Raw genomic sequence first — 21,836 nt, 5'->3', positions numbered from 1 at the left:
TATTTCAGAACTGATTGGATTTCTGGCCAAAGCTATTTGCTTAGTTAAGGATGGGAAAAGTACCAATTTTAAAACAGAAACTATAAAGTCGATAGAGTGTAAAGTCTTGGCATCGTCTTTGTAGTGATTTAGATATCATTATTCAGTGACTTACTTTTATTCCCGGCAGCTAGTGCTTTTTGCATGGCCCAAAGGGGCCCTGTGCTGCTCCACTACAGAGGACACTTCAAGAAATGCTGGTTTTCTACAGTGTTTTAGCTTGTGAAAGTCTCTGGGACCTTCCCTGCTCCATCATGGGGTCACCTCTAGGTGGGTATTAGGGGGAAAACTGAAAATTTCTATAAAGAACTAGTAATCTTTTGTTGTGCAGTGATATTTGTACATAACAGCCTATGCCTTTCCGTGTTGTCCTGGCCCCAGGGTAGTGTCAGCCTTAAAGATTGCTTCTCTAGTTCACTGTTCATTACCCTTTGGATACTGAAGGCAGTATCAAGAGACTAAAAGATTCTTAAAACCCAGTCTGTTCTTCTGTATTATCATCAAAATTGCTTCCTAAGCCCTACTTTGTGCTAGATTATCATACTTACTATTCTGTACCTCAGTATAGAATTTTGTAACTGGAGTGGCAATTTGAAAGGTGAGGACTAGAGTATATTTATCTCACTCATGTTGCCTTCCCTTCCCTGAAGTCTTCTTGTCCATGTCTCTAGATAGTCTTTATTCTTCCTAAGTTGAGGTGTGGGATCGAACCGCATCGGGTACTAATTGTTGTCTGACGGCAGTTCAGGGCCTCGCTAGGAGTCAACTGTTCAAAGTGAACAGTTCCCCACTACCTTCTGCCTTCTCAGTTTTCCATGGGCTTCTTGGTACTTCTTTGAGATAATATTATAGTCTACTCCAGAACTTTCCATTAGTTTAGGGACTAATGTGAAAAACAGTGTAAGTTATCTTAAGACTGGTTTTAAAACATTAATTGAAAAAGATTCACCCAGGGCACTTGGATTCTTCCTTCTAAGATTACCTTTGATTAAGATCAAATAGAAAAAAAAAAAAAGTTTAAACCATTCTACTAATGGCTTGTTTGATGTTTAGTGTAGAGTACATCCTAAAATTATTATTATTTTTTTTTAGGAGGTTGACTGTCATAGAGATTTCTATTTCCTTTACAGGTCATTTTACCTGGGACAAATACCTAAAAGAAACATGTTCAGTCCCAGCGCCTGTCCATTGCTTCAAGCAGGTAATTATTGATTTTCAACATAATCAGTAGGTGGAAGACAGTGCTTTCTCTTGCTTGAGTAATAAGAATGTGAGTTAGGAGGCCTTTGACTTCTTACCTGAAGGTCCCAAAATAAACTTGTATGAGAAAAACTCAAGTAAAAGTTGATCACTGAATTTTAGCAATAGGCATCTCCCCAACGTCATTCCAAGTAACACCTTTCTTTTAAGGTTATTATTCTGTTGCTGAGATGGGGGGGGAAGCCTTTTTTATTTTATTTTATTTTCTCTGTAACTCCTAATTCAGAGAAATAGGAAAGAGAATTGTGGGGTTTAGATGGTTCTTGAATGTGAAGCAGTGTTTCTTTTCCTGTGTTCAGCACCTTCGTAACAATCTTACAGTCTTACTGTGGGACATTTTTGGAGTCATTCAGAGCTTCCCACTTAAAATTAAGTATTCCATACAGTGTCCGGGTGATGTTGCCGTGCCAGGTGAATAAGCTAAGCGATGCACTGTTGCTAAACAGCGGGATGCCACAAATTCTCTAGATTGAGCTTCCTTTAGTCCTCAAGTATTTCCTTATCAGTGTTTCAATTTAAGTTTTATCTATTTCTAAGAAAAAGTACATATTTCTGTTTAGTTGAAATAATATAGTCTAAATTCATATTTTTACCCTGTCTTGAAAAACAAAAGCAAAAGCAAAGAAAAGAAAATGTTATAATGTTATCTAGCACATGTGTGCTGATTTGTAAAAATCATAAAACAATTGAAATGGGGTGGACCCTTCTCACCTTACTCTGTTCAGCTTGAAATATCTGTTACCAGAGCCTGACAACACAACAAAAGGAAGCCATAGAACAGTAACCCTGAGGGACAAAATGCAAACCCTCAAATTAAAATCAAAAGCTTGTCAGAAAGAGCACACACCATGTTCAAGTCGGTTTCTTTCCAGGGCTGCAAGAGCAGCTCAGAATATGCAAATCACATACAGATCACATAATGCATACGCAATACATTATATAAATGTAATAGAATAAAAAACCCATGTGATCATCTCAATAGATGAGAAACTGCAGTCATGACATTCAGTGTTATTAGTGATAAAAGTCCTGAACATATTAAGTATAGGGTAGTGCCTTATCATAATAAAGCCTGTATATAACAGACAGATTTAGGCAGCATACTACTGAATGAGGAAAGCTGAAAACATTTCCTTTCAGGTAACAATCAGAAAATACCCTGCTTTTTGTGGTTTATATGGCTCTTAGTATATCTTGAAATTTTGGATTGTTATTTAATATAATATTAGACATTTTAAACAGGGCACTTAGGCAAGAGAAAGAGAAAAGTACATCCCACTCTTTGCAGGTGATGTAATTCTGTCAGAGGTGAGGGGACAGAGGCATAACTCCACACTGTTAATCACAGCAGCCTGAAGAGTTCCCTAATCTTTTAAGACTTTGATGCCATATGTATTATCCAAAGAGGAAACAATGCAAACATCCATCAATAAATAAGCAAAATGAGTGTTTGTACAAGGTTAATTAATAATTTCTGAGGTCTCTGCAGAGAGAGAAATGGAAAATAACTCCTAACGATGATTTTTTTTAAAGGATGGTGATGAGGATGTTATGAAATAAATAGGTCTGGCGTTTACACAACTACAAATATGCTAAAAGAATTGAGTTATATACTGTAAAGGAGTTAACTAATGGTGAATGGGTTACATGTAAACCTAGCCATGGTATCCAGCCAGTCTACTATCAGAACTTTATGCAAGAGAAAAGAAAGTGGCCTCCCATCTGTGGGTACTGTATCTGTAGGAGCACAATCACAACTATTTGGGAAAATTCAGGCTTGCAGTTTCACATCTATAATCCCAGCACTGGGGAGGCCGAGGCAGCAGGGCTACAGGCCTGTCTGAGCAACACAGTGATGTCCAGAGGTTGAGACACCTCTCAAATAAATAAATAAACAAACAAACAAATAAATAAATAAATGAGTGAATGGGTAGATAAATAAATAAATAGATAGATAAATAAATAAATGAAAGAAGGAAGGATGGAAGTGGGTGGATAAAAGGGTTTCTGTACTAACATAATACAGAAGGTATTTGTTGTTGTTACCTAGAGAATATAATAACAAAAATTCACAAAGCGTTTATATTAGTTATTATAAGTCATTTATTGATGCTGAGAACAGGGCATAGTAGCATATGCTGTAATCCCAGCACTCAAGAGGATTGTGAATTCCAGATAAAAAAGTATATGGCGGGATGTTCACAGACTACACACAAACACTGCATGATTTTATATATGGGGTTTGAACATCTACTTGAGTATTATGTGGCATCGTGAAATTGATTCCTCATAGATATTAATAGGCTGTTACATATTTTTATATAAAGATTTGTTTATGAATATACATAGCCACATGTTTTTAAGAGCCAAAAGCTAGAACTAAATTAAGTGGTCTACTAATTAACAAAAGGAAATGCATATCAGATCTAAGGTCATTAAACTTTTGAAATCAGAATTGTTTTAGATTTCAGATTTTATAATATTTCACTATATAATAAGTATCTTATGGAATGACCCATCCAAGCATGCAATTTATTATTGTTTTTTACATGCCCTGATGCACATGCCTAAAGGTAATTATTATACATTTTAAAGGTCCGTTTTGACTTCAACACTTCATATAATGCCAAATACAGAATTTTCTTGTACCAGCATGTCAGTGACAAAGCTTCTCATTTTGAATTTCATAATTTCAGATTATGTATACTCCACTTGTACTGATATAGTCAATATATTGAGAATTTCAGAATAGTTATACTGACTTTAAAAAAATTGACAATAAAAACTTCTACTCCATGATTCTATCAGGGCTGGAAAAGGAAATTACAGTGAAGCATGTGAGAACTTGAAGATGATGGCATGTTCATTGTTTTGGTCATAATTGTGCTTTCAGAGGTAGATAGAGTACATGTGATGTCATATCAAGACATACCAAAATGTACAGTTTACTGTATGTCAGCTGTGTTAGTTGATTTATGAGTGAATATTAAAATAAAAGTCAACCCCCAGTAGTTTGTATGGTAGCTGTAGAAAAGCAAATGAGCAGCAGACATCACTGGACAGTCCTACCTTTTCTTGTACTACTGTGAGTCAGTATTTGATACTTTAGAGAAACATAACGTTTCCCTTCATCTTACTTTCCCATGTTTCATTTGTATAAAACCTTTCCTAAGCATTAGGGGATAAGAAAGGCTAGTTGCCCTTCGCCCATCTGTAACCAGTTTGAATCCAGTGCATATATTTTCAAGTTCTCTTTAACCTTCCTCTTGAAGTGCAATTTATATTTAGTCTGCCTAATTCCCTTGACTTGTTCTCCTCAGTCCTACACACCTCCAAGCAATGAGTTCAAGATCAGCATGAAATTGGAAGCACAAGATCCCAGGAACACTACATCCACCTGTATTGCCACAGTAGTTGGACTGACAGGTGCCCGACTTCGTCTGCGCCTTGATGGCAGTGACAACAAGAATGACTTCTGGAGATTGGTTGACTCCTCTGAAATCCAACCAGTTGGAAATTGTGAGAAGAATGGCGGTATGCTGCAGCCCCCTCTAGGTGAGTAACTAGAGCCTTGATCTCCCTGGCCAATCAGGTAGATTCCAAAAAATTATATATTGTAATGTAGCAAAGCCCTGGAACACATGCCCACCATTTCTTTTTCATAGAGTACTCCCTAAAAAGCCCACGAAAATAAGGTGACTTATCTTTACATTACTGTAGGGTGTCTAGTCCTTATCATACTCTTCTTCATTTGTGGTAGTGATCATTTATCCTGAAATAGAAAAATGGAAGGTGATTGTTCCATTTAGCCTATTAAAAAAACATAAAGGTAACTGCACACACACACACACACACCATAAATCTCTTACTAAACCCAAAAAGACAGGACAGAAAATTCACCTGGAAGAAAGGTGGATTTCTGTTGGAGCCTTTTATGTCCTCTGCCATTCTTACTTCTCTCCTAGTTCTTACATGGTCCTTGGAATCTTCTCATTAAGAATTCATTCTTAAAGAAATCTGTTCTTTTAGTTAAACTAATCATCACACTTCTCTTTCAGATCATAGTCATCTTTTTCTTGCCTCACTAACTGAGGAAATCAGGCTATCATTAGTTATTGACAGTTACTATTAATTGCAGTGATACGTTACAAGTTGGTGACATGTTCTTAGAGGATGTGTATTATTTGAAAGAGTTTAACATTTTCTTCTATGTAAAACATTATGTGGGAAAACTTCAAATATGTAATAAAAATTAAAGAAAAATACACAGTTATGTCAATCTATCCTCTATTGTTATAATTATCATCAAGTATTCAATTTTATTTTATCAGTACTTGATTATTTCTGCCTTAAAGTACAAATGCAGTACCACTTTAGCATGAAATAGTATGTCTCTCCCATAGTCAAGGATATTTTAAAAACTATACCACCATTATCACATATGAATGAATTTTATTTCTTTGGTTTGTTTGTTTGTTTGTTTGTTTGTTTTTGAGACAGGGTTTCTCTGTGTAGCCCTGGCTGTCCTGGAATTTGCTCTGTAGCCTGGAACTCAGAGACCCACTTACCTCTGCCTCCGAGTGCTAAAATTAAAGGCCCATGCCCCACTGCCAGGCCTTTTCTTGGTTTTTTTGTTTTGTTTTGGTTTGTTTGGGTTTTTGTTTGTTTTGGGTTTTTTTGTTCTTGTTTTTGTGTTTGAGACATGGTTTCTCTGAGTAGCTCTGGCTATCCTGGAACTCTGTAGACCAGGCTGGTCTTAATTAAAGGTGTGCACCACCACTGTCAGGCCCAGGTTATTTCTTAATACCAGTAAATATTTGGTGTTTAAAATTTCCTATTGTCATGCCACCTTTATTCCTTTCTTTCCTTCTCTCGTCTTTCTCCTCCCTTTTTCCACTACTCTGATCTCCTTTCTTCTTCTGCTTGTCTTTCTTTCCTCTCCTCTTACCTTCTCTCATCTTTTCCTCATCTTTTTATCTCTTTCTCTCTTACCTCCTTTCTTCTCTTCCCCATCCTCTTCTACATTTCTCCCTCTTCATCTCTCCTTCTTCTCATGTCATTTCTCATCTTGAATTTTCTTGAATAAAGTTGGTTGAGATGTGTGCTAACCTTCTTAGCTGTAGGATTTCCTTACTTCCTATTTTCCTTTGCAATTTACTTGTTGCACACCCCTAGTCTTTAAATTTTCCCATAATTATATTTTGCTGATTGTATCCAATAGTATCATTTAATGTTTTTCTCCATTCCTCTTCTAGACCTAGATATTTGATGAGATTCAAGTTCAGTTTTTTTTCACACACATATCTCACAGATGACAGTCAGCTGGTTGTTCCTTATTTTTAAAAAAAATAATTTATTTAATTCTATTTTATGTGCATTAGTATGAAGGTCTCAGATCCCTTGGAATCGGCATTACAAACAGTTGTGAGCTGCCATGTGGGTGCTGGTATTGAACCTGGGGCCTTTGGAAGAGCAGACACAGCTCTTGACCACTGAGCCATCTCTCCAGCCCCTGTTCCTTGTTTTATAACCTAGTAGACATTGTTGTTCATGGTCTAGATCAGGGCACAGCAGCCCCCCCCCTCGTGCTCTCTCTCGCTCTCTTTCTTGTTTTTTTGAGATAGGGTTTCTCTAGGTAGCCCTGGACTCATTTTATAGACCAGGTTTATAGACCTCAAACTCTCAGAGATCACCCTGCCTCTGCCTCCCCAAGGGCTGGGATCATAGGCGTGCCACCACGCCTGACTTCAGCAGGTTTTCTTAACATGTCAGATAGTATACTGATTAGTATCGCACTAGAATAGTACTATAATGATAGTATATAGCTCAAGCCAAGGTCAGGAAGATTTTGGAGCTGCAAACTTGAGAGACTCTGGAGTGATTTAACCAAAGCTTTGATGGGCAATTCTGTGGCAGTGTGACAGACCAGAAAGTCAATAGGAATGCAGACAGTGAAGGCTGTGCTCACAGGGTTTCAGGGTAGAGCAAGACCTCTTTGGGGAATGGGGCTAGAAGCCACTCACACAACAGCCTTTTTTAAATTGTATTTTATATGTGTGAATGTTTTTCCTGGGGGGGGGGTGGCTTATGTGTGTGGCTTCTACAGAGGGCAGAGTTATTGGATTCCCAGGAACTGGAGTTACAGATGTTGTGAGTCTCCATGTGGGTGCTAGAAACAAAACCACGTCTTCCACAAGAGCAGCAAATGCTTTTAGCACTGAGCTGTCTTTCTAGCAGCCCCCACAGCTACTTTCTCACAAAGAACCCTGGAACTTATATTTGGCATACCATCTTGTGATTCTGTTTTGAGATTTTCTGGTACTTTTAGGAGGTGGGCCTAGTTGGAAGGAGTTGGTCATTGGGGTAGGAGACAGGCCTGTGGGTGTTAGCCCACTCCCAGTTTCAGCATGGGTGTAGCCAGCTGCCTGTCCTCCCACTGGTCTAGCCATGAGCCATTCCAACTACCATACCTTTTTCAACACACTCCAAATATGCCCTTAATGCATTTTTAAGTCATTTTTTAAAGTCAAAATGATGACAAAAGTAACTGATGGCAGCCCTTTTGGTGAAAATGGTATTTAGAGATCATAATCTAAGCATTAGAAAGCCCAAATTTTGGTTTAAGTAGGTAATTGTTTTGTAAAGAGGGAGAATCTACTTTTTTTTCTTTTTCTTTTTCTTTTTTGCCTTTCTTAGATAACATTGATTCAGTTTGACATTTGAATTCAGAACAGTGGCATATTTGTCTACTCTGTCTCTGTCATCTTATATCTTCTTTCTACCCTAATATAAACATATAATATTCCACAGTACACATGCAGCAGGCTTACCATTGAGCCAGCTGTCATCATTGTGATTATGGATACTATGTTAGTTATTTGCATTTTTCTTAACTCTCAGGGCAAATGCAAACTGTAAGGTTATTTGGATTAATTTTTTTTTTTCTGGGTGGCTCTGTCACTAACTTAAAAATTAAGGTTCATTTATTTATATGTAGAAAATTGCTTTCTTATTAATTGGGTTTACAAATATATAAATATATTCATTTTAATGTAAAGCTTATGAAACAAAGTATACTCATAAAAATTCCCACGTGTACTTTTTCCTTTTTGAATAAGTAACCACTTTCCTTAACTTCGTTATTTTTCATTCAACAACTATAGCCACTGACTTGGGGTATAATTCAGAGTTGGAACACTTGCTTAGCATACACAACATCTTGGATTAAGTACCTAACACTAAAAAAGTATTATAAAAGCCAACAAAACATTTAGGTAAATATGTTTATATACATATATGTAACTTATGTATTAATGTATATATTTTTGCCAGAAGCTTAATAACTGTATCAGAGAATTAAGAGTAATGAGGGGATGTGTATATGTATATTTACATACATCTGTATACATGTATGCCTTTGAAAGATAGCATACTTTACGTATTTGTCTTAGCTTGTCTTTTTTGCTTACCGGTACATCCTAAAGATGACTTCAGAGTGAAATAGAACTGTTCCTCCTGCTTCTTCCAGTTGTACAGCGCTGTATTATTGTGCTACTTTTGGGTAGCTGCTTAGAAGCATCTTGCTGAGAATATATCTTAGTTGGTAGAATGCTTACCTTGCATGCATGAATCTCTGAGTTCAATCTCCAGTACTTCAAAACAACAACAAAGCAAACAGCAATAACAAAAGGAAATTATTTTATGGTCTGGGAGTATAATTCAGTGGTAGAAAACTTCACACTTGCTTACCATATATGAAACCCTAGGTTCAATTCCCAGCACAAAAAAAAAAAAAAAGGGAAGAAAAATCTTTAGTACTGAGAATGTAACTCAGTTGGTAGAGAGCTTACCTAGCATGTGTGATACCGAAACCCTGTGGTTCAACTCCAAGCACTGAATAAACGGGGTGTGGTGGGTCATCTCAGCACTGAGGAGATGGAGGTAAGATGACCAGAAGTTCAAGACTGCATAGTGAGTTGAAGGCCACCCTGGGCTTGATGATGCCATGTCAAAACAATAGAATAGAAGCATCTTCAGAGATTATTAAAACTATAAACTCTCAGTGATAATAATGAGTATTTAAATAAGATCATTTAAAAATTCTATATAAACCTATAGCTCAAAAGAGAAAACAAATCAAACTTTTAGTAACTCATACCAGTATATAACTTTGAGTTAAGAATACCACAAATTAAACTACATTTTAGTGAAAATTTGATGCCATCAGGTACATATCAGAATAAACAGTTTGTACAGGCAGAAATTGTATAAAAGAGAGAGCACTAGAGATCTAACACAGCCTAGAAAGAAATAGACTGCCATTGAGTAGGAGATTTTTAAGACAAAGCTGAGACATGATGGATTCTGATATATGCTACTACATAATAAATAAAGCAGGAGGGTCTGAATGGATAGTGTGAAGGACTAGAAAAAGAGTAACAGTCTTGGGGAGAAAAATCACTGTTGTGGGAGAAGAGACAATGCTGAAATGGGGACAAGGAAGAAAAGAGTAGAACTTAAGTCTGCGTAGAACCAGAAAGAATAAAGTCAAAAGACACCCCAGTCTTATCCCATTCCAAAGAAGTCTGTCTTCTGAAGAAACTGCATTTCATTACGGCAACTCAGAACTTAAGTTCCCTGCCACTTTAAAATCATCAGTCAGCATCCATAAAAAGGAAGGAAAACAGAGGAGGATAAAACTGCTTCAATTACTGAAAATATTGTTGCCCAAACCAATGACTAATCAGAAAGAAATTTACACAACAATCCAACTTGAACTAAACAAGTACTGACAGATGGAGAAAAATACCTTGACTCATACATGGTGAAAATCACACTAGAAATATTCCATAGTCAAGAAGATGTGAAATGGAATTGTCCAAACTCAAGAAACATGAAAGAATCAAAATCATCTCAATTAAAAATTTAATTCCAAGATGACCAATGAGACAATAGAGCCAAATGAAAATATTGTAAGGAATGTCGAGAAAAGAAGTGAAAACCCCCAAGAGAATTAGATACACTAGAAAAGGTAAAGATTCTCAGGAAGGAAGCTCTGAAACCTAGAACATGGTCCACAAAGAACTACCATGTGCATGAGTATTTGTCTGACAAACAGAATAAATTTAACCAGCTTTTTAAAGAAAAGAAAGACAGAAATCTATGTTTAAGGGGCCCAGTTTTCACTTCCCATTCCTGGGAAGTGGGATTCAGATTGATCAACTCTGAAACATTCTAGTAAAATCATTAAATTATAAAGAGAAAAGGGGAGGAAGAAAAAAAAATCCAAGTCTTTTATAAAGCTACAGAAGTCAAGTTTCCATCAGATTTCACAGTAGTAGCGTACAAATAAGACAAAGTGGACAACATTTTAAAGAATCTTGGAAAGATAGAAGGAGGAATGTATATATATATAGTCAAACTTTTCAGATACTAAGATAATGAAACCATTTTCAGAACACAGGAACTCAAGAAATACTGTGGTACCAAGCTCTGTCTGAGTGATGAAAGAGTTTTGTGCATCCAAGAAAAACTCTAAGACACATAAATTAAGACAAGGGTGGAAATACAAATAAGTATGTATAGACCATCTCCCTCTGGGTTCAGTGATGAAAGAACATAATTTGAGCATAGAAAGTTTAATATAATTGCTAACTGCATCAGAGAATTGGAGTAATGAGGCATTTTCTTAACTATGTACAAACAGCAACCATAGAGAGAAGCTACCTTCTTAGGGCTGGAGTGCAGGTGTGGTAGGAGCCTCCTTTGTATTCTCAAGGATGAGGTTTAGACCATATTGGGAGGAGTGTAACTATAGCTTGCTGTTTTTTTTTTTTTTTAATAATTTGTTTAACTTTATTTTATGTGCATTAGTGTGAAGGTGTCAGATCCACTGGAATGGGTAGTACAGACAGTTGTGAGCTGCCATGTGGGTGCTGGGAATTGAACCCCAGTCCTTTGGAAGAACAGACAATACTAATACTCTTAACTACTGAGCCATCTTTTCAGCCCTAGCTTGCTGGTTTAACAGAAGTCACGAGGTTCTCATTGGGAGAACTTGCTAGGAATTTGCCTCTTATAGTTCTGAGAAGGGTGTTGAAGAAGCATCTCTGGAGGACTGCTGCTGTGAAACTGCCCTCCATGATGATGGTTACTGAACTGCTGCCTGATGCTACTGGATGCCATCCCCTTCAGGAATCTAGCATTAGAGAGGATAAAAGTACAGCAGGAGTCTGTGGAGCAAGCACTAGTACCAGGAAGCAAATTCTTTCCTCCTATATTGTGAGGAATTGCCAGTAGGAAGAAACTGAGGGCTATTGTTACTAGGTTTCAATTTAGGAAACCTATTAAACCTTATTTATTGAAACCTGGTGTTTAATAGGTTTAATAGATGAAAAAGGTCAGATATAAATGGTGATGATGGTTGCCCAACAGTGGGAATGTGTAATTTAAAATAGCTACCATGCAATTTTTATGTTGTGTGTATTTTGTGGTGGTAGCTCATGCCTTTAATCCCAGCACTTGGGAGACAGAGACAGGAGGATCTCCAGCCTGGTCTACCGAATGAGTTCCAGGACAACTAGGGCTACCCAGAGAGACTCTGACCCGGAAAACAATAAATAAATAAACAGACAGACAGATAAACTTCAAATAAAAATTCCACACATGCAACCAAGCAGGGAAAAGGTTAGGGATTTAACTCAGTGGAAAGGCACTTGCCTAGCAATCACAAGGCCATGGGTTTAGTCTCTGGCAATTGTGACAGCATGCATTAGACCTGTGCAAGCTCAAGTCAGACAAAATCACAGCACCTAAAGGGAGAGTTGGTATGAGACCCAAACCCTAGCTAAGGAACTATTGGGAATTGATAGCTACTAGGGCAGGGGACATCAGTTTCTTTAAAGATACGGCCTCTGGTAGGTAGGCCACACTTGAGTAGATGGCAGCGCATCCAAGCATATATGGACAAAAAAGGGATACAAGGTTGGTTGGGTAGGGAAGTGGACAAGGTGTTGGAGGAGGAAATGACTGTGTCTAAATACATTGTACAGAACACTTAAAGAGTTAGTACAAATGAGAGAAACTTGAACCTCCCCCTCCAGAGGAAAAACTCAGTTAAAATTAAGAATCCACAAATTCCTGAGTGAGGTGTCCCAGAAACAGAAAGACACACACAGTATATACTCACTTATAAGTGCATACTAGAGATATAATATAGGATAAACCTACAAAAATCTGTACACCTAAAGAAGCTAAGAAAGAAGGAGGACCCTGGGTAGGATGATCAATCCTCACTCAGAAAGACAAACTGGATGGACATTGGAAGAAAGAGAAAACAGGAAACAGGACAGGAACCTACCACAGAGGGCCTCTGAAAGACTCTATCCAACAGTGTATCAAAGCAGATTCTGAGACTCACAGCCAAACTTCGGGCAGAGTGCAGGGATTCTCATGAAAGAAGGAGATGAAAGACCTGGAGGGGACAGGAGCTCCACAAGGAGAGCAACAGAGACAAAAAAAAAAAAAAAAATCTGGGCTCAGGGGTCTTCTGTGAGACTGATACTCCAACCAAGGACCATTCTTGGAGATAAGCTAGAACCCCTGCTCAGATGTAGCCCATGGCAGCTCAGTATCCAAGTGGGTTCCCTAGTAAGGAGAACAGGGACTGTTTCTGACATGAACTCAGTGGCTAGCTCTTTGATGCCTCCCCCTGAGAGGAGAGCAGCCTTGCCAGGCCACAGAGGAGGACAGTGCAGCCAGTCCTGATGAGACCTGATAAGGTAGGGTCAGATGGAACGGGAGGAGGACCTCCCCTATCGATGGACTTTGAGAGGGGCCTGAGAGGAGAGGAGGGAGGGAGGGTGGGATTGAAGGGAATGAGGTAGGGGGCTACAGCTGGGATACAAAGTAAACAAACTAATTAATATAAAAAAATAAAAATTGAATTAAAAAGAGGAATCCACAAAATACATAGCTGGGACCTGCAAGACGACTTAGCAGGTGAACACGTATGCTGCCAAGCCGAGGGACTTGAGGCTAATCTCTGGGGCCTCTGCAAAGGGAAGAGTGTTAGAAAGCAGATAGAAGACATGCTACAGCCTCTGATTAAAACCATGCATAACCGCTGCTCGAATAAATAGGCTAAACTATAAAATCATAGAAAATCACTCTGTCACTTGATAGGTGACAAAGGCAGTATCTTGTCTGCTCAGGCTACCAAGTGGAAACATCATAGACTATGGCTCAAGAGAGTATGGTAGAGTAGGCCTCGTCAATTAACTTGTCTCAAAGATGGCAATCTTTTCCTCATTCTTCTTTGACCCATTCTCTTACTCAATACTGTGCTTAATTCTAAGCAGGACTTCTGGAGCAGTAGTTCTAAAATTCAGATGTCTCCTAAAATCACTATGGAGCTTTAAGTAATTTCTGTATCTAGGTCTTCGATTGGTCAAGTCAGAATTGAGGGTAGTAGAAAACTGATATAACTTGTAAATCTCCCCTGAAGATTCTGGGGTCCAAATTTGTGAGTCACTGCTTTAGAGAAGAATTAGCCTCTGGTGAGGCATGGAGTTAGGTGTGTGAACATCACAGAATAAACTGCTTGCTCAGTATGGTTGGCTACCATCTGATAGATATGTGCTGTGGTCACTTGAACCCTTTGTGTGCACTATAACACTGTTCAAGTTTTTCTTTTTTTAGTTCTTTATCAATTACAGTTTATTCACTTTGTATCCCCCCTGTGGTTCCCTCCCTCCTCCCATCCCAATTCCTTCCCCCTCTGTACGCATGCCCCTCCCCAAGTCCACTGATAGGGTAGGTCTTCTTTTCCTTCCTTCTGATCCTAGTCAATTAGGTCTCATCAGGAGCGGCTCATTGTCTTCTTCTGTGGTCTGGTAATGCTGCTCCCCCCTCAGGGGGAGGTGATTAAAGAGCAGGCCAATCAGTTCATGTCAGAGACAGTCCCTCTTCCCATTACTATGGAACCTACTTGGACACTGAACTGCCATGGGCTACATCTGTACAGGGGTCCTAGGTTATATCCATGCATGGTCCTTGGTTGGAGTATCAGTGTCAGGAAAGACCCCTGTGCTCAGATTTTTTGGTTCTGTTGCTCTCCTTGTGGAGTTCCTGTCCTCTCCAGATCTTACTGTTTCCCACTTCTTTCACAAGATTCCCTGCACTCTGCCCAAAGGTTGGCCATAAGTCTCAGCATCTGCTTTGATACCCTGTAGGGCAGTCTTTCAGAGGCCCTCTGTGTCCGGCTCCTGACTTGTTCCGTCTTTTCTCCTTCTTCTGATATCCATCCTCTTTGCCTTTCTGGATTGGGATTGAGCATTTTATTTTAGCCAGAGTCCTCCCTCTTGATTAGTTTCTTTAGGTGTACAGATTTTAGTAAGTTTATCCTATATTATATGTCTATATGAGTGAGTATATACCGTGTGTGTCTTTCTGCTTCTGGGATAGCTCACTCAGAATAATCTTTTTTTTTTTTTTTTTTCTTTTCCTGTATAGCTTTTAGGGTCAGTGGAGAGTTGTTAGTTTTGTTTTTAAAGATACATTTATTGTTTATTGAACTTTTAGAACTTTGTAAAATTTTGTGAGGAAAAAAAACAATCAAAATTTTAGAGAAAAGAAGCTTTAAACATGGCACCTTAAATGCTTATTCTATAAAGATAATTTTTAAAGTTTTCACTTACGTCCTCTGCAGCAAGGCTCTTAGCATTGGTAATTATCAAAGACCAGCTTAGATATTCCCAGGGAGAACTGAGGCGAGGCATAGATCCGCTGCTGGCTGGTGACCCAGCAGACTTTTTCTGAGGGCAGCTTTTCAGGCTGGAGCTGATAGTTAGCTACCATGGCTTCCACTTACAGTGGCAAACTGAGGATAGGCCAGTGCTATGGGTAGCTTCCTGGCACGAGCTTACTCCTTTTATTATAAGCAGGGGATAAGGCTCTTAGCTCCGGTGGGGGCTTTCCATTGGTAGTGGTAAAGCATCTAAAAAAGAAGGGCGGGGGAGAAAAGACCACACACACACACACACACACACACACACACACACACAGTTGAAGTAAGACAGACTCTAGCAGGTAGGTTCCAAAAAGCTTCTTTTCTTTATTTAACTTCTCTTTGTTTAGCTTCTCTTACAGGCTTCTTCTGCTTTACACACACACTTTTACATAGATACATATTCACAGGCTTCTACATTACACATACATATATACATGTACACATTCATGCCTGTATACATATGCATTCACATATAAGGTGGATGGAGCAAATGCCAGAGAGCGAGCTCCAGCCCAACCTTACATACATACGTATGCACGTACATGCATCTTGCTGGATGGAAAAATATTCCAATACCCTTTAGCACATACAAATACCAATGCACACATCTCAGTGGGTGGAACAAACTCTGAAGAGCGTGTTCTAAGCCACACTTCTAATCTTTTCCCACAGCTTGTATATCACAGCAATATCTTTCAAGCAGTACAAAAAACCACCAGTGTGGTTACATTCTATTTTTCTTTAAGTAAACAATTACAAAGAGTATACATAAGAAAAACACGTTCCCCAATACCTTCACATGATCAAATGTTTGTGTATTATGGGTGAAAAACAAAAATGAAAAACAAATTATTCCCAAGAACTCATCTACATTTGTAACTAAGTAATTTGTTATATATTAACAGTATGAACAAACAAGGTAATTTCTCAGCCAGCTTTTCTTTACTGGCAGGCTGCAGTTTTCAGTTACAAAAAAAAAAAAGGTAATCTTATTAAAATCTTAAAATAATCACAAATCTAAACTTTTCTATAAAAAATCTTTAAGGTGTTCATCTATTCATTAATAATTTTTATTAAATTATATCAGGAAGCTGAGGGCAAAAATTAGTATAAGGAAATTGTTTCAGTCACTGGCCCAGCTTGAGAGTGTCATTCTAGCCAGTGCCAGTGGGCTATTATCCTTGCTCAACAAACCTCAAAGTCCCTGGCTTTACTATTAAAAGTGTACTTGTCTGAACTTCAAATTGTTCTGTTAGATTTTCTGCATTAGAGCCAATAGCAAAAAATCTCTACCTAACCTAGCTAAACAATCTGTTTTTCCAAATTTTTTCTAAGAGTAGTGGTCATTGCTAGTGATCTACACCTGTAGGTTCCTTTCAAAGGTGGTGGTTAAATCAGTTCTGCTCCAGCGATCAAGCCGGAAAGAGATCAAGTATTAGAAATTGTAAGTGCCAGTGGTACTGCCCAGTGAGGGGCTGGAGGCCCCCTTAGAGTGTTCACAATACTCATACATTATGAGGGATGTGGTGACCACAAGGGCAACAAGGAGAGCTATGCTCCATAACAGCTTGGTCCTCAGGTCAGGGTTATGCCTCTCTGAAACAAACTGATAGTGCATTCCATGTGTTCTGGAGCTGTTTTGCTGTTCCTTCTGCATGACTCCTGACAGATATTGCAAGAAAAGTTTGTACAACCACATATGCAGCTTTGCCTACATCAAGATTGGTCATGACTCCTATTGCCAGTGAAATTTGAGTTGCAGGTGCAACAGGGAAGTAGTTGGAGAGTCTTGCCAGAACCTGGAATCCTGGCAGTCCTTCCTAAATAAAAGCAGACCTGTATTCCCATCAGCACTTTTCTTCTAGTTCTGGTTTTCCTTTCTGCCACTCAGGGTGAAATGTTGATAACTCCAAAGCAGGCTTGGAAATAGTGCTTTAGGTTAGCGTCTTCTCTGGCAGGTACAGAAGCAGGGATCCTAAAGGAAAGCTCATAGGACTGATGAGTTAATGGCACACTTCTGTATGTACATTCATAGCCAGGCTCTTCAGGGAGAAGAGCCTTGGAGTCATTTTGATAGCCATAGCTTCTAGTAACTCCCCAAAGCTTGTTATAAGAAACAGTGGTAATGCTAGAGTGGGGGTGGATCCACCTGTCACCTGTAGCGAATGGTGTTCTATTGCATGCCACCAGAGGGTGCAAATTATAATTAGAGCAGAGCTCTGTCATTCTGCATTTAAATTCATGGCTTGATAGCTCACTGAACGGCTGGACTCTAGCTTATCCAATGACTCTTACAACACCAGGAACGCCTGAAAAATCCTTAAAATGGCTTCTTCTTGAAGATTTTAAAGTTGTCCTAGCCAAGTACAGAGCAGGCTGTGTCATGACTGATTTAGGATTGTGTGGCCAAGGAGAATTTGCTTTACCTTAATTTTAACATCAAGTTGCTTCACCTGACACATCATTAATAAGCTTTTGTGTGCGTGTCTTTTGTGATATTTAAATAGAATAATCATCTATTCATTTCTGACACCCATTTAACAAATGGAGTTTTTCCCCTTCAATAAAATACCTATCAATCTTATTCTAGTTGAAGAAAATATACACATTGAGATTTATTGTCATTTGTTTTTTTAATGTTTTATTAGAATGTATTAATATGACATTTCATACATGCATGTAATGTATTTTTATTATATTCATCTATTACCCCTCCCATTCCTACTGATCCTCTTTCTCTTTCCAACTAGTCCCCCTTCTGTTTTAATATCTTTAATTAATTTATTTATTGGTGACACAAATATTTTCATAGGGGTTGTGTATAAGCATGGATAAGGGATTTATAAGGGGCTAGGTACCTTACCAGTGGCTACACCACTAAAGAAAAATGTTTTCCCTCCCCAAACAACCGTTAACTGCTTATAGATCTTCCAAGAGGAGTTAAGCTTCATGGACCTCTTCCCTTTCTATAACAGGATATTGACAGGCCCAATCCTGTGCAGGTGTTCTGTAAGTAGTCACAGCTAAGATCCTGAGTATAGTGGACATGCCCAGAAGACAATGTTCCACAACACTCACACTCGACCCCTGCTTACTGCTTTCTCCTCCTCTTCCTCCTCCTCCTCCTCCTCCTTCTCCTCCTCCTCTTCTTCTTCTTTTTTCATATTTCTTTCCTCCTCCTCCTCCTCCACTTCCTTTCCTCCTCTTCTGCCTCTTCCTTCTCTTTTGAGACAAGGTTTTTCTGCATAGCCTTCCTAGAATTCACTCTGTCAACCAAGCTGGCCTTGAACTCAGAGATCCCTCTGCCTCTGCCTCCTGAGTGCTGGGATGAAAGGCGTGCTGCACCACCACCTGGCTCGCTCTTTCTACCTCCTCTTCCACAGTGTTCCTTGAGCTTCAGATAGAGTAATATAGAAGGGATAGAAACATTAAGAATGCTATATTAGGCTTACTCATTGTGAGCTCTTTCATGCATCTAGCAGTTATTGAAGGAGGCAGCCAGACATGCCTTCAGGGCAGAGGTCTGGGCTAGAGATATAGATTGGCAGTCAGGACTTGACAGGGAAAGTATGGGGACCGAGACATGGCAACACAAGACCAGTGACTGAGGTACTTCCACATTTAGAGGCTGAAGTTTCTTTTTCTTGAAGCACCCCAGGCCATTTGACTTAAGAACCTCAAATTGTTTTTAATCTTACTTTTCTTCCTCGTTTCACAACTTGTAAGGCCCAGTTCTTTTTACGAACTTATATATGTGTACCAGCTAGTTTTTATATCAACTTGCCACAAGCTAGAGTCATTTGGGAAGAAAGAACACCATTTGAGACAATGCCCCAACAAGACTGGCCTGTGGGCAAGCCTGTAGTACATTTTCTTGATTGATGATTGATGGGGGAGGGCCCATCTCACTGTGGGTGGTGTCACCTTTGGACCTGTTATTAAAAAAAAAAGCAAACTGAATAAACTATGGGATGCAGGTCAGTAAGCAACATTCCTCCATGACCCCTGATTCAGTTCCTGTCTCTAGGTTTCTGCCTTGAGTTCCTGCCTAACTTCCTTTGATAATGGATTGTAACCTAAGAGTTGTAAGCTACAATAAACTGTTTCCTCCCCAAATTGCTTTTGGTCATGGTGTTTTGTCATAGCAGTACTAACCCTAACTGAGATAGTGTGGTAGAATTATGTCATGAAATCACTGACTATATTAACATGATGGGTGGTAATGAAGACTCTGGAGTCAGAAGGGGTGCGTATGGACCCTGGGTTTACTATTTACTAGCTTACTAACCTTGAGTCGTTTACCCAGTTGTTTCTCTAAGCTTCAGTCTTCATGTTTAGTAATAAAAATAATAGTCATAATTTATTTAATACTATATGCTTAAAACTGTTTCATGTCCTTTTCCTATATTAACTTAATAGATAGAACAGTTACTCTTTAAGGTAATTTCTAACTTTATTCCACTTTGTTAAGGAAACTGAAGTTTAAACAGCTTTTATTTTGCCAAACATTATACACCTGGGAAACAGCAAGCTGGACATCACATAGGCCATCGGCCTCTCGAAGCAGTGCTGCTTTCTAATATCCAATTCAAACCTGTGTCTGGAATTAGAGGAGATCATCCACTTAAAGTGCTTGGTAGGTCAGTAAAGCCTGACATATGTGTCTATAGTAAACATTACCTTTTGGAGATAGCCTAGTGGGTAAAAGAAAAAGATGAGACAGGGGGATCAGTGGAGCTTCCTGGACAGCCAGTATAGCCAATTAGTGAGCTCCAGGTTCAGTGAGAGTCCCTCAGTCAAAAACAAAGTGAAGCAGTTCCAGCCTTCATATGCACATGAAGCCACCATGTTCATATGCTCCTACACTCAAACACACAAAGCACACATTAAAGTAAGTCCTAGGATTCCAGCCTGATTATAAGAGCAACTATCAAGAGTTTCTTGCCTTCTCTGAACTTTAGTTTTGTCTTTTACACAACAAATCTTTGAGTAGTTCACCTCTGAGCTCCTTTTCAATGTAAAACTCAAATCTACGACTTCCAAGAATATTGAAACAAACTAACTGTTCTCTTGAATTTGGATGGGGAAGGAGATCCACATCACCTTGGGTGTCAAGGAATGAAGACTCCTTACTATTGCCTTGCTAACGTGTATCTTGCCCTTCTACTCCTAAAGATGCTTGCTAGTAGGTAATAAAACAAAGAGCTATAAGATACATGGCTAAAAAATATTAGGTGGAACTTGGTGAATCCTGTGGAAGAGGGGAGGAAGAATTGTAGGAGACACAGAGTTCAAGGACACCAAAGAAAACCCTCAGAATCAACTAATTCGGGCTCATGGGACCTTACAGAGCCTGAACCAACAATCACAGAGCCTGCATGGGTCTGACTTAGGCCCTTTGCATATATGTTGTGATTGTGTAGCTTGGTCTTCTTGCTAGACTCCTAATAGTAGAGAGAACTGTAGTGAGAACTGTAGGAAACTGTAGTTCTTCTAATAGTGAGAACTGTGTCTGACTCTTTTGCCTCCTTTTGGGACCCTTTTCCTCCAAGAGTTATTTTTGTAAAACTGTGTTTGTTTCTTTTAGTTTCTCTCTTAACCTATCTATCACACAGATAATTGAGATTCTTATATTTGTTTAATCATAAGTGTCACAGCACAATAACTGAGCAGTTATTACTCTATTTTTAACCCTCTAATTTGGCGTCCTCCCAGGGTGCATCCCAGCATACTTGCAGTTGTAGCTTTCCTGACCCGGTTCCTCCTCCTGATGTCTCTCTTGGACCTCTCCTGTGGCTCAGTTCCCTACTTCTTCCTCTAACTCCTTCTTCCCTGGCTGGCAGGAAGTCCAGCTCTATTCGCTCTCCTGCTCAGTACCTGGCTGTATAAGCTGGGGTTTTTGGTCATATCAGGGAGCAAGTGGGGAACAGTGTTTCTACAACACTGAGACAGAAGATTCTTAGAGCAAGGATTACAATGTGGGGGGTACAGATGTAGGGGGTACAGAAATCAGCATTTGAATTACATAATAACCTTATGCCTGCACCTACTGGATTGCTTCATCCAGCCTTAATATGAGGGGAAGTGCCTAGTCTTACTGCAACTTGACATGCTGTGTTTGGTTGACATTCCTGGAGGCCTGACCTTTTCTGAAAGAAAGCAGAAGAGGAGTGGTTGGAGGGTGTGGGTGGGGGCAGACAGTTGTGGTTGGGGATGTACTATATGAGATAATAAATTTTTTTAAGATATAGGGCAAACCTTCACATACTGAAATTTGTCCCCACCACACTACTGTAACCTTGGACAACCTACTACTCTATTCCCATTTCATCTTCTCCAAACTGGGAATAAATCATTGTGTCTGCCTTATGTTATTTCAGATTTTAATGACATGTGAAGTGGATTCAGTATGCTATTGTGCCGATACCCTTATATGGTATATGGCTGAAAGGATTCTTTAGCTCTTCGAGTTCCAAATGAGAAGATTCTCAGTGACCCTTTCTTTGAAAATGGAGTTGAAAGCCAGGTGTGGTGGCACACATCTGTAATCCTAGCACTCAGGGAGGCAGAGGCAGGCAGATCTCTGTGATTTCAAGGCCAGCTTGGTCTATAAAGCAAGTCTAGCCAAGGCTACACAAAGAAACCTGTCTGGGGGAAGGGGGGAGGAGACAAGGAAGTCAAAAAGTATGCATGCATGTGTGACTGTCTTCAGAGAGCCACAGAAAAATTAAAATAGTGTTAATTTATA

General features: G+C 39.1%; 1 protein-coding gene across 9 annotated transcripts in view; it reads left to right on the top strand.

The window, feature by feature from the left end:
- Scmh1 (Scm polycomb group protein homolog 1) overlaps window positions 1-21,836 on the top strand; it is a 130,750-nt gene that overhangs the window by 52,890 nt on the left and 56,024 nt on the right. For 5 of the 9 annotated variants that reach the window (XM_060379684.1, XM_060379681.1, XM_060379676.1 and 2 more), the window contains 2 exons: window positions 1,170-1,240; window positions 4,620-4,854. In XM_060379684.1, coding sequence (XP_060235667.1) covers window positions 1,170-1,240; window positions 4,620-4,854 — 306 coding nt within the window. Of the gene's footprint in view, window positions 1-169; window positions 310-1,169; window positions 1,241-4,619; window positions 4,855-21,836 lie in introns of all 9 variants that reach the window. The other 4 variants (XM_060379679.1, XM_060379680.1, XM_060379677.1 and 1 more) reach the window with 1 other exon arrangement.

The sequence above is a fragment of the Meriones unguiculatus genome, chromosome 3 (genome assembly GCF_030254825.1).
Source record: "Meriones unguiculatus strain TT.TT164.6M chromosome 3, Bangor_MerUng_6.1, whole genome shotgun sequence".
NCBI classification, from domain to species: domain Eukaryota; kingdom Metazoa; phylum Chordata; class Mammalia; order Rodentia; family Muridae; genus Meriones; species Meriones unguiculatus.
This window is presented reverse-complemented; position numbering and strand designations above follow the sequence as displayed.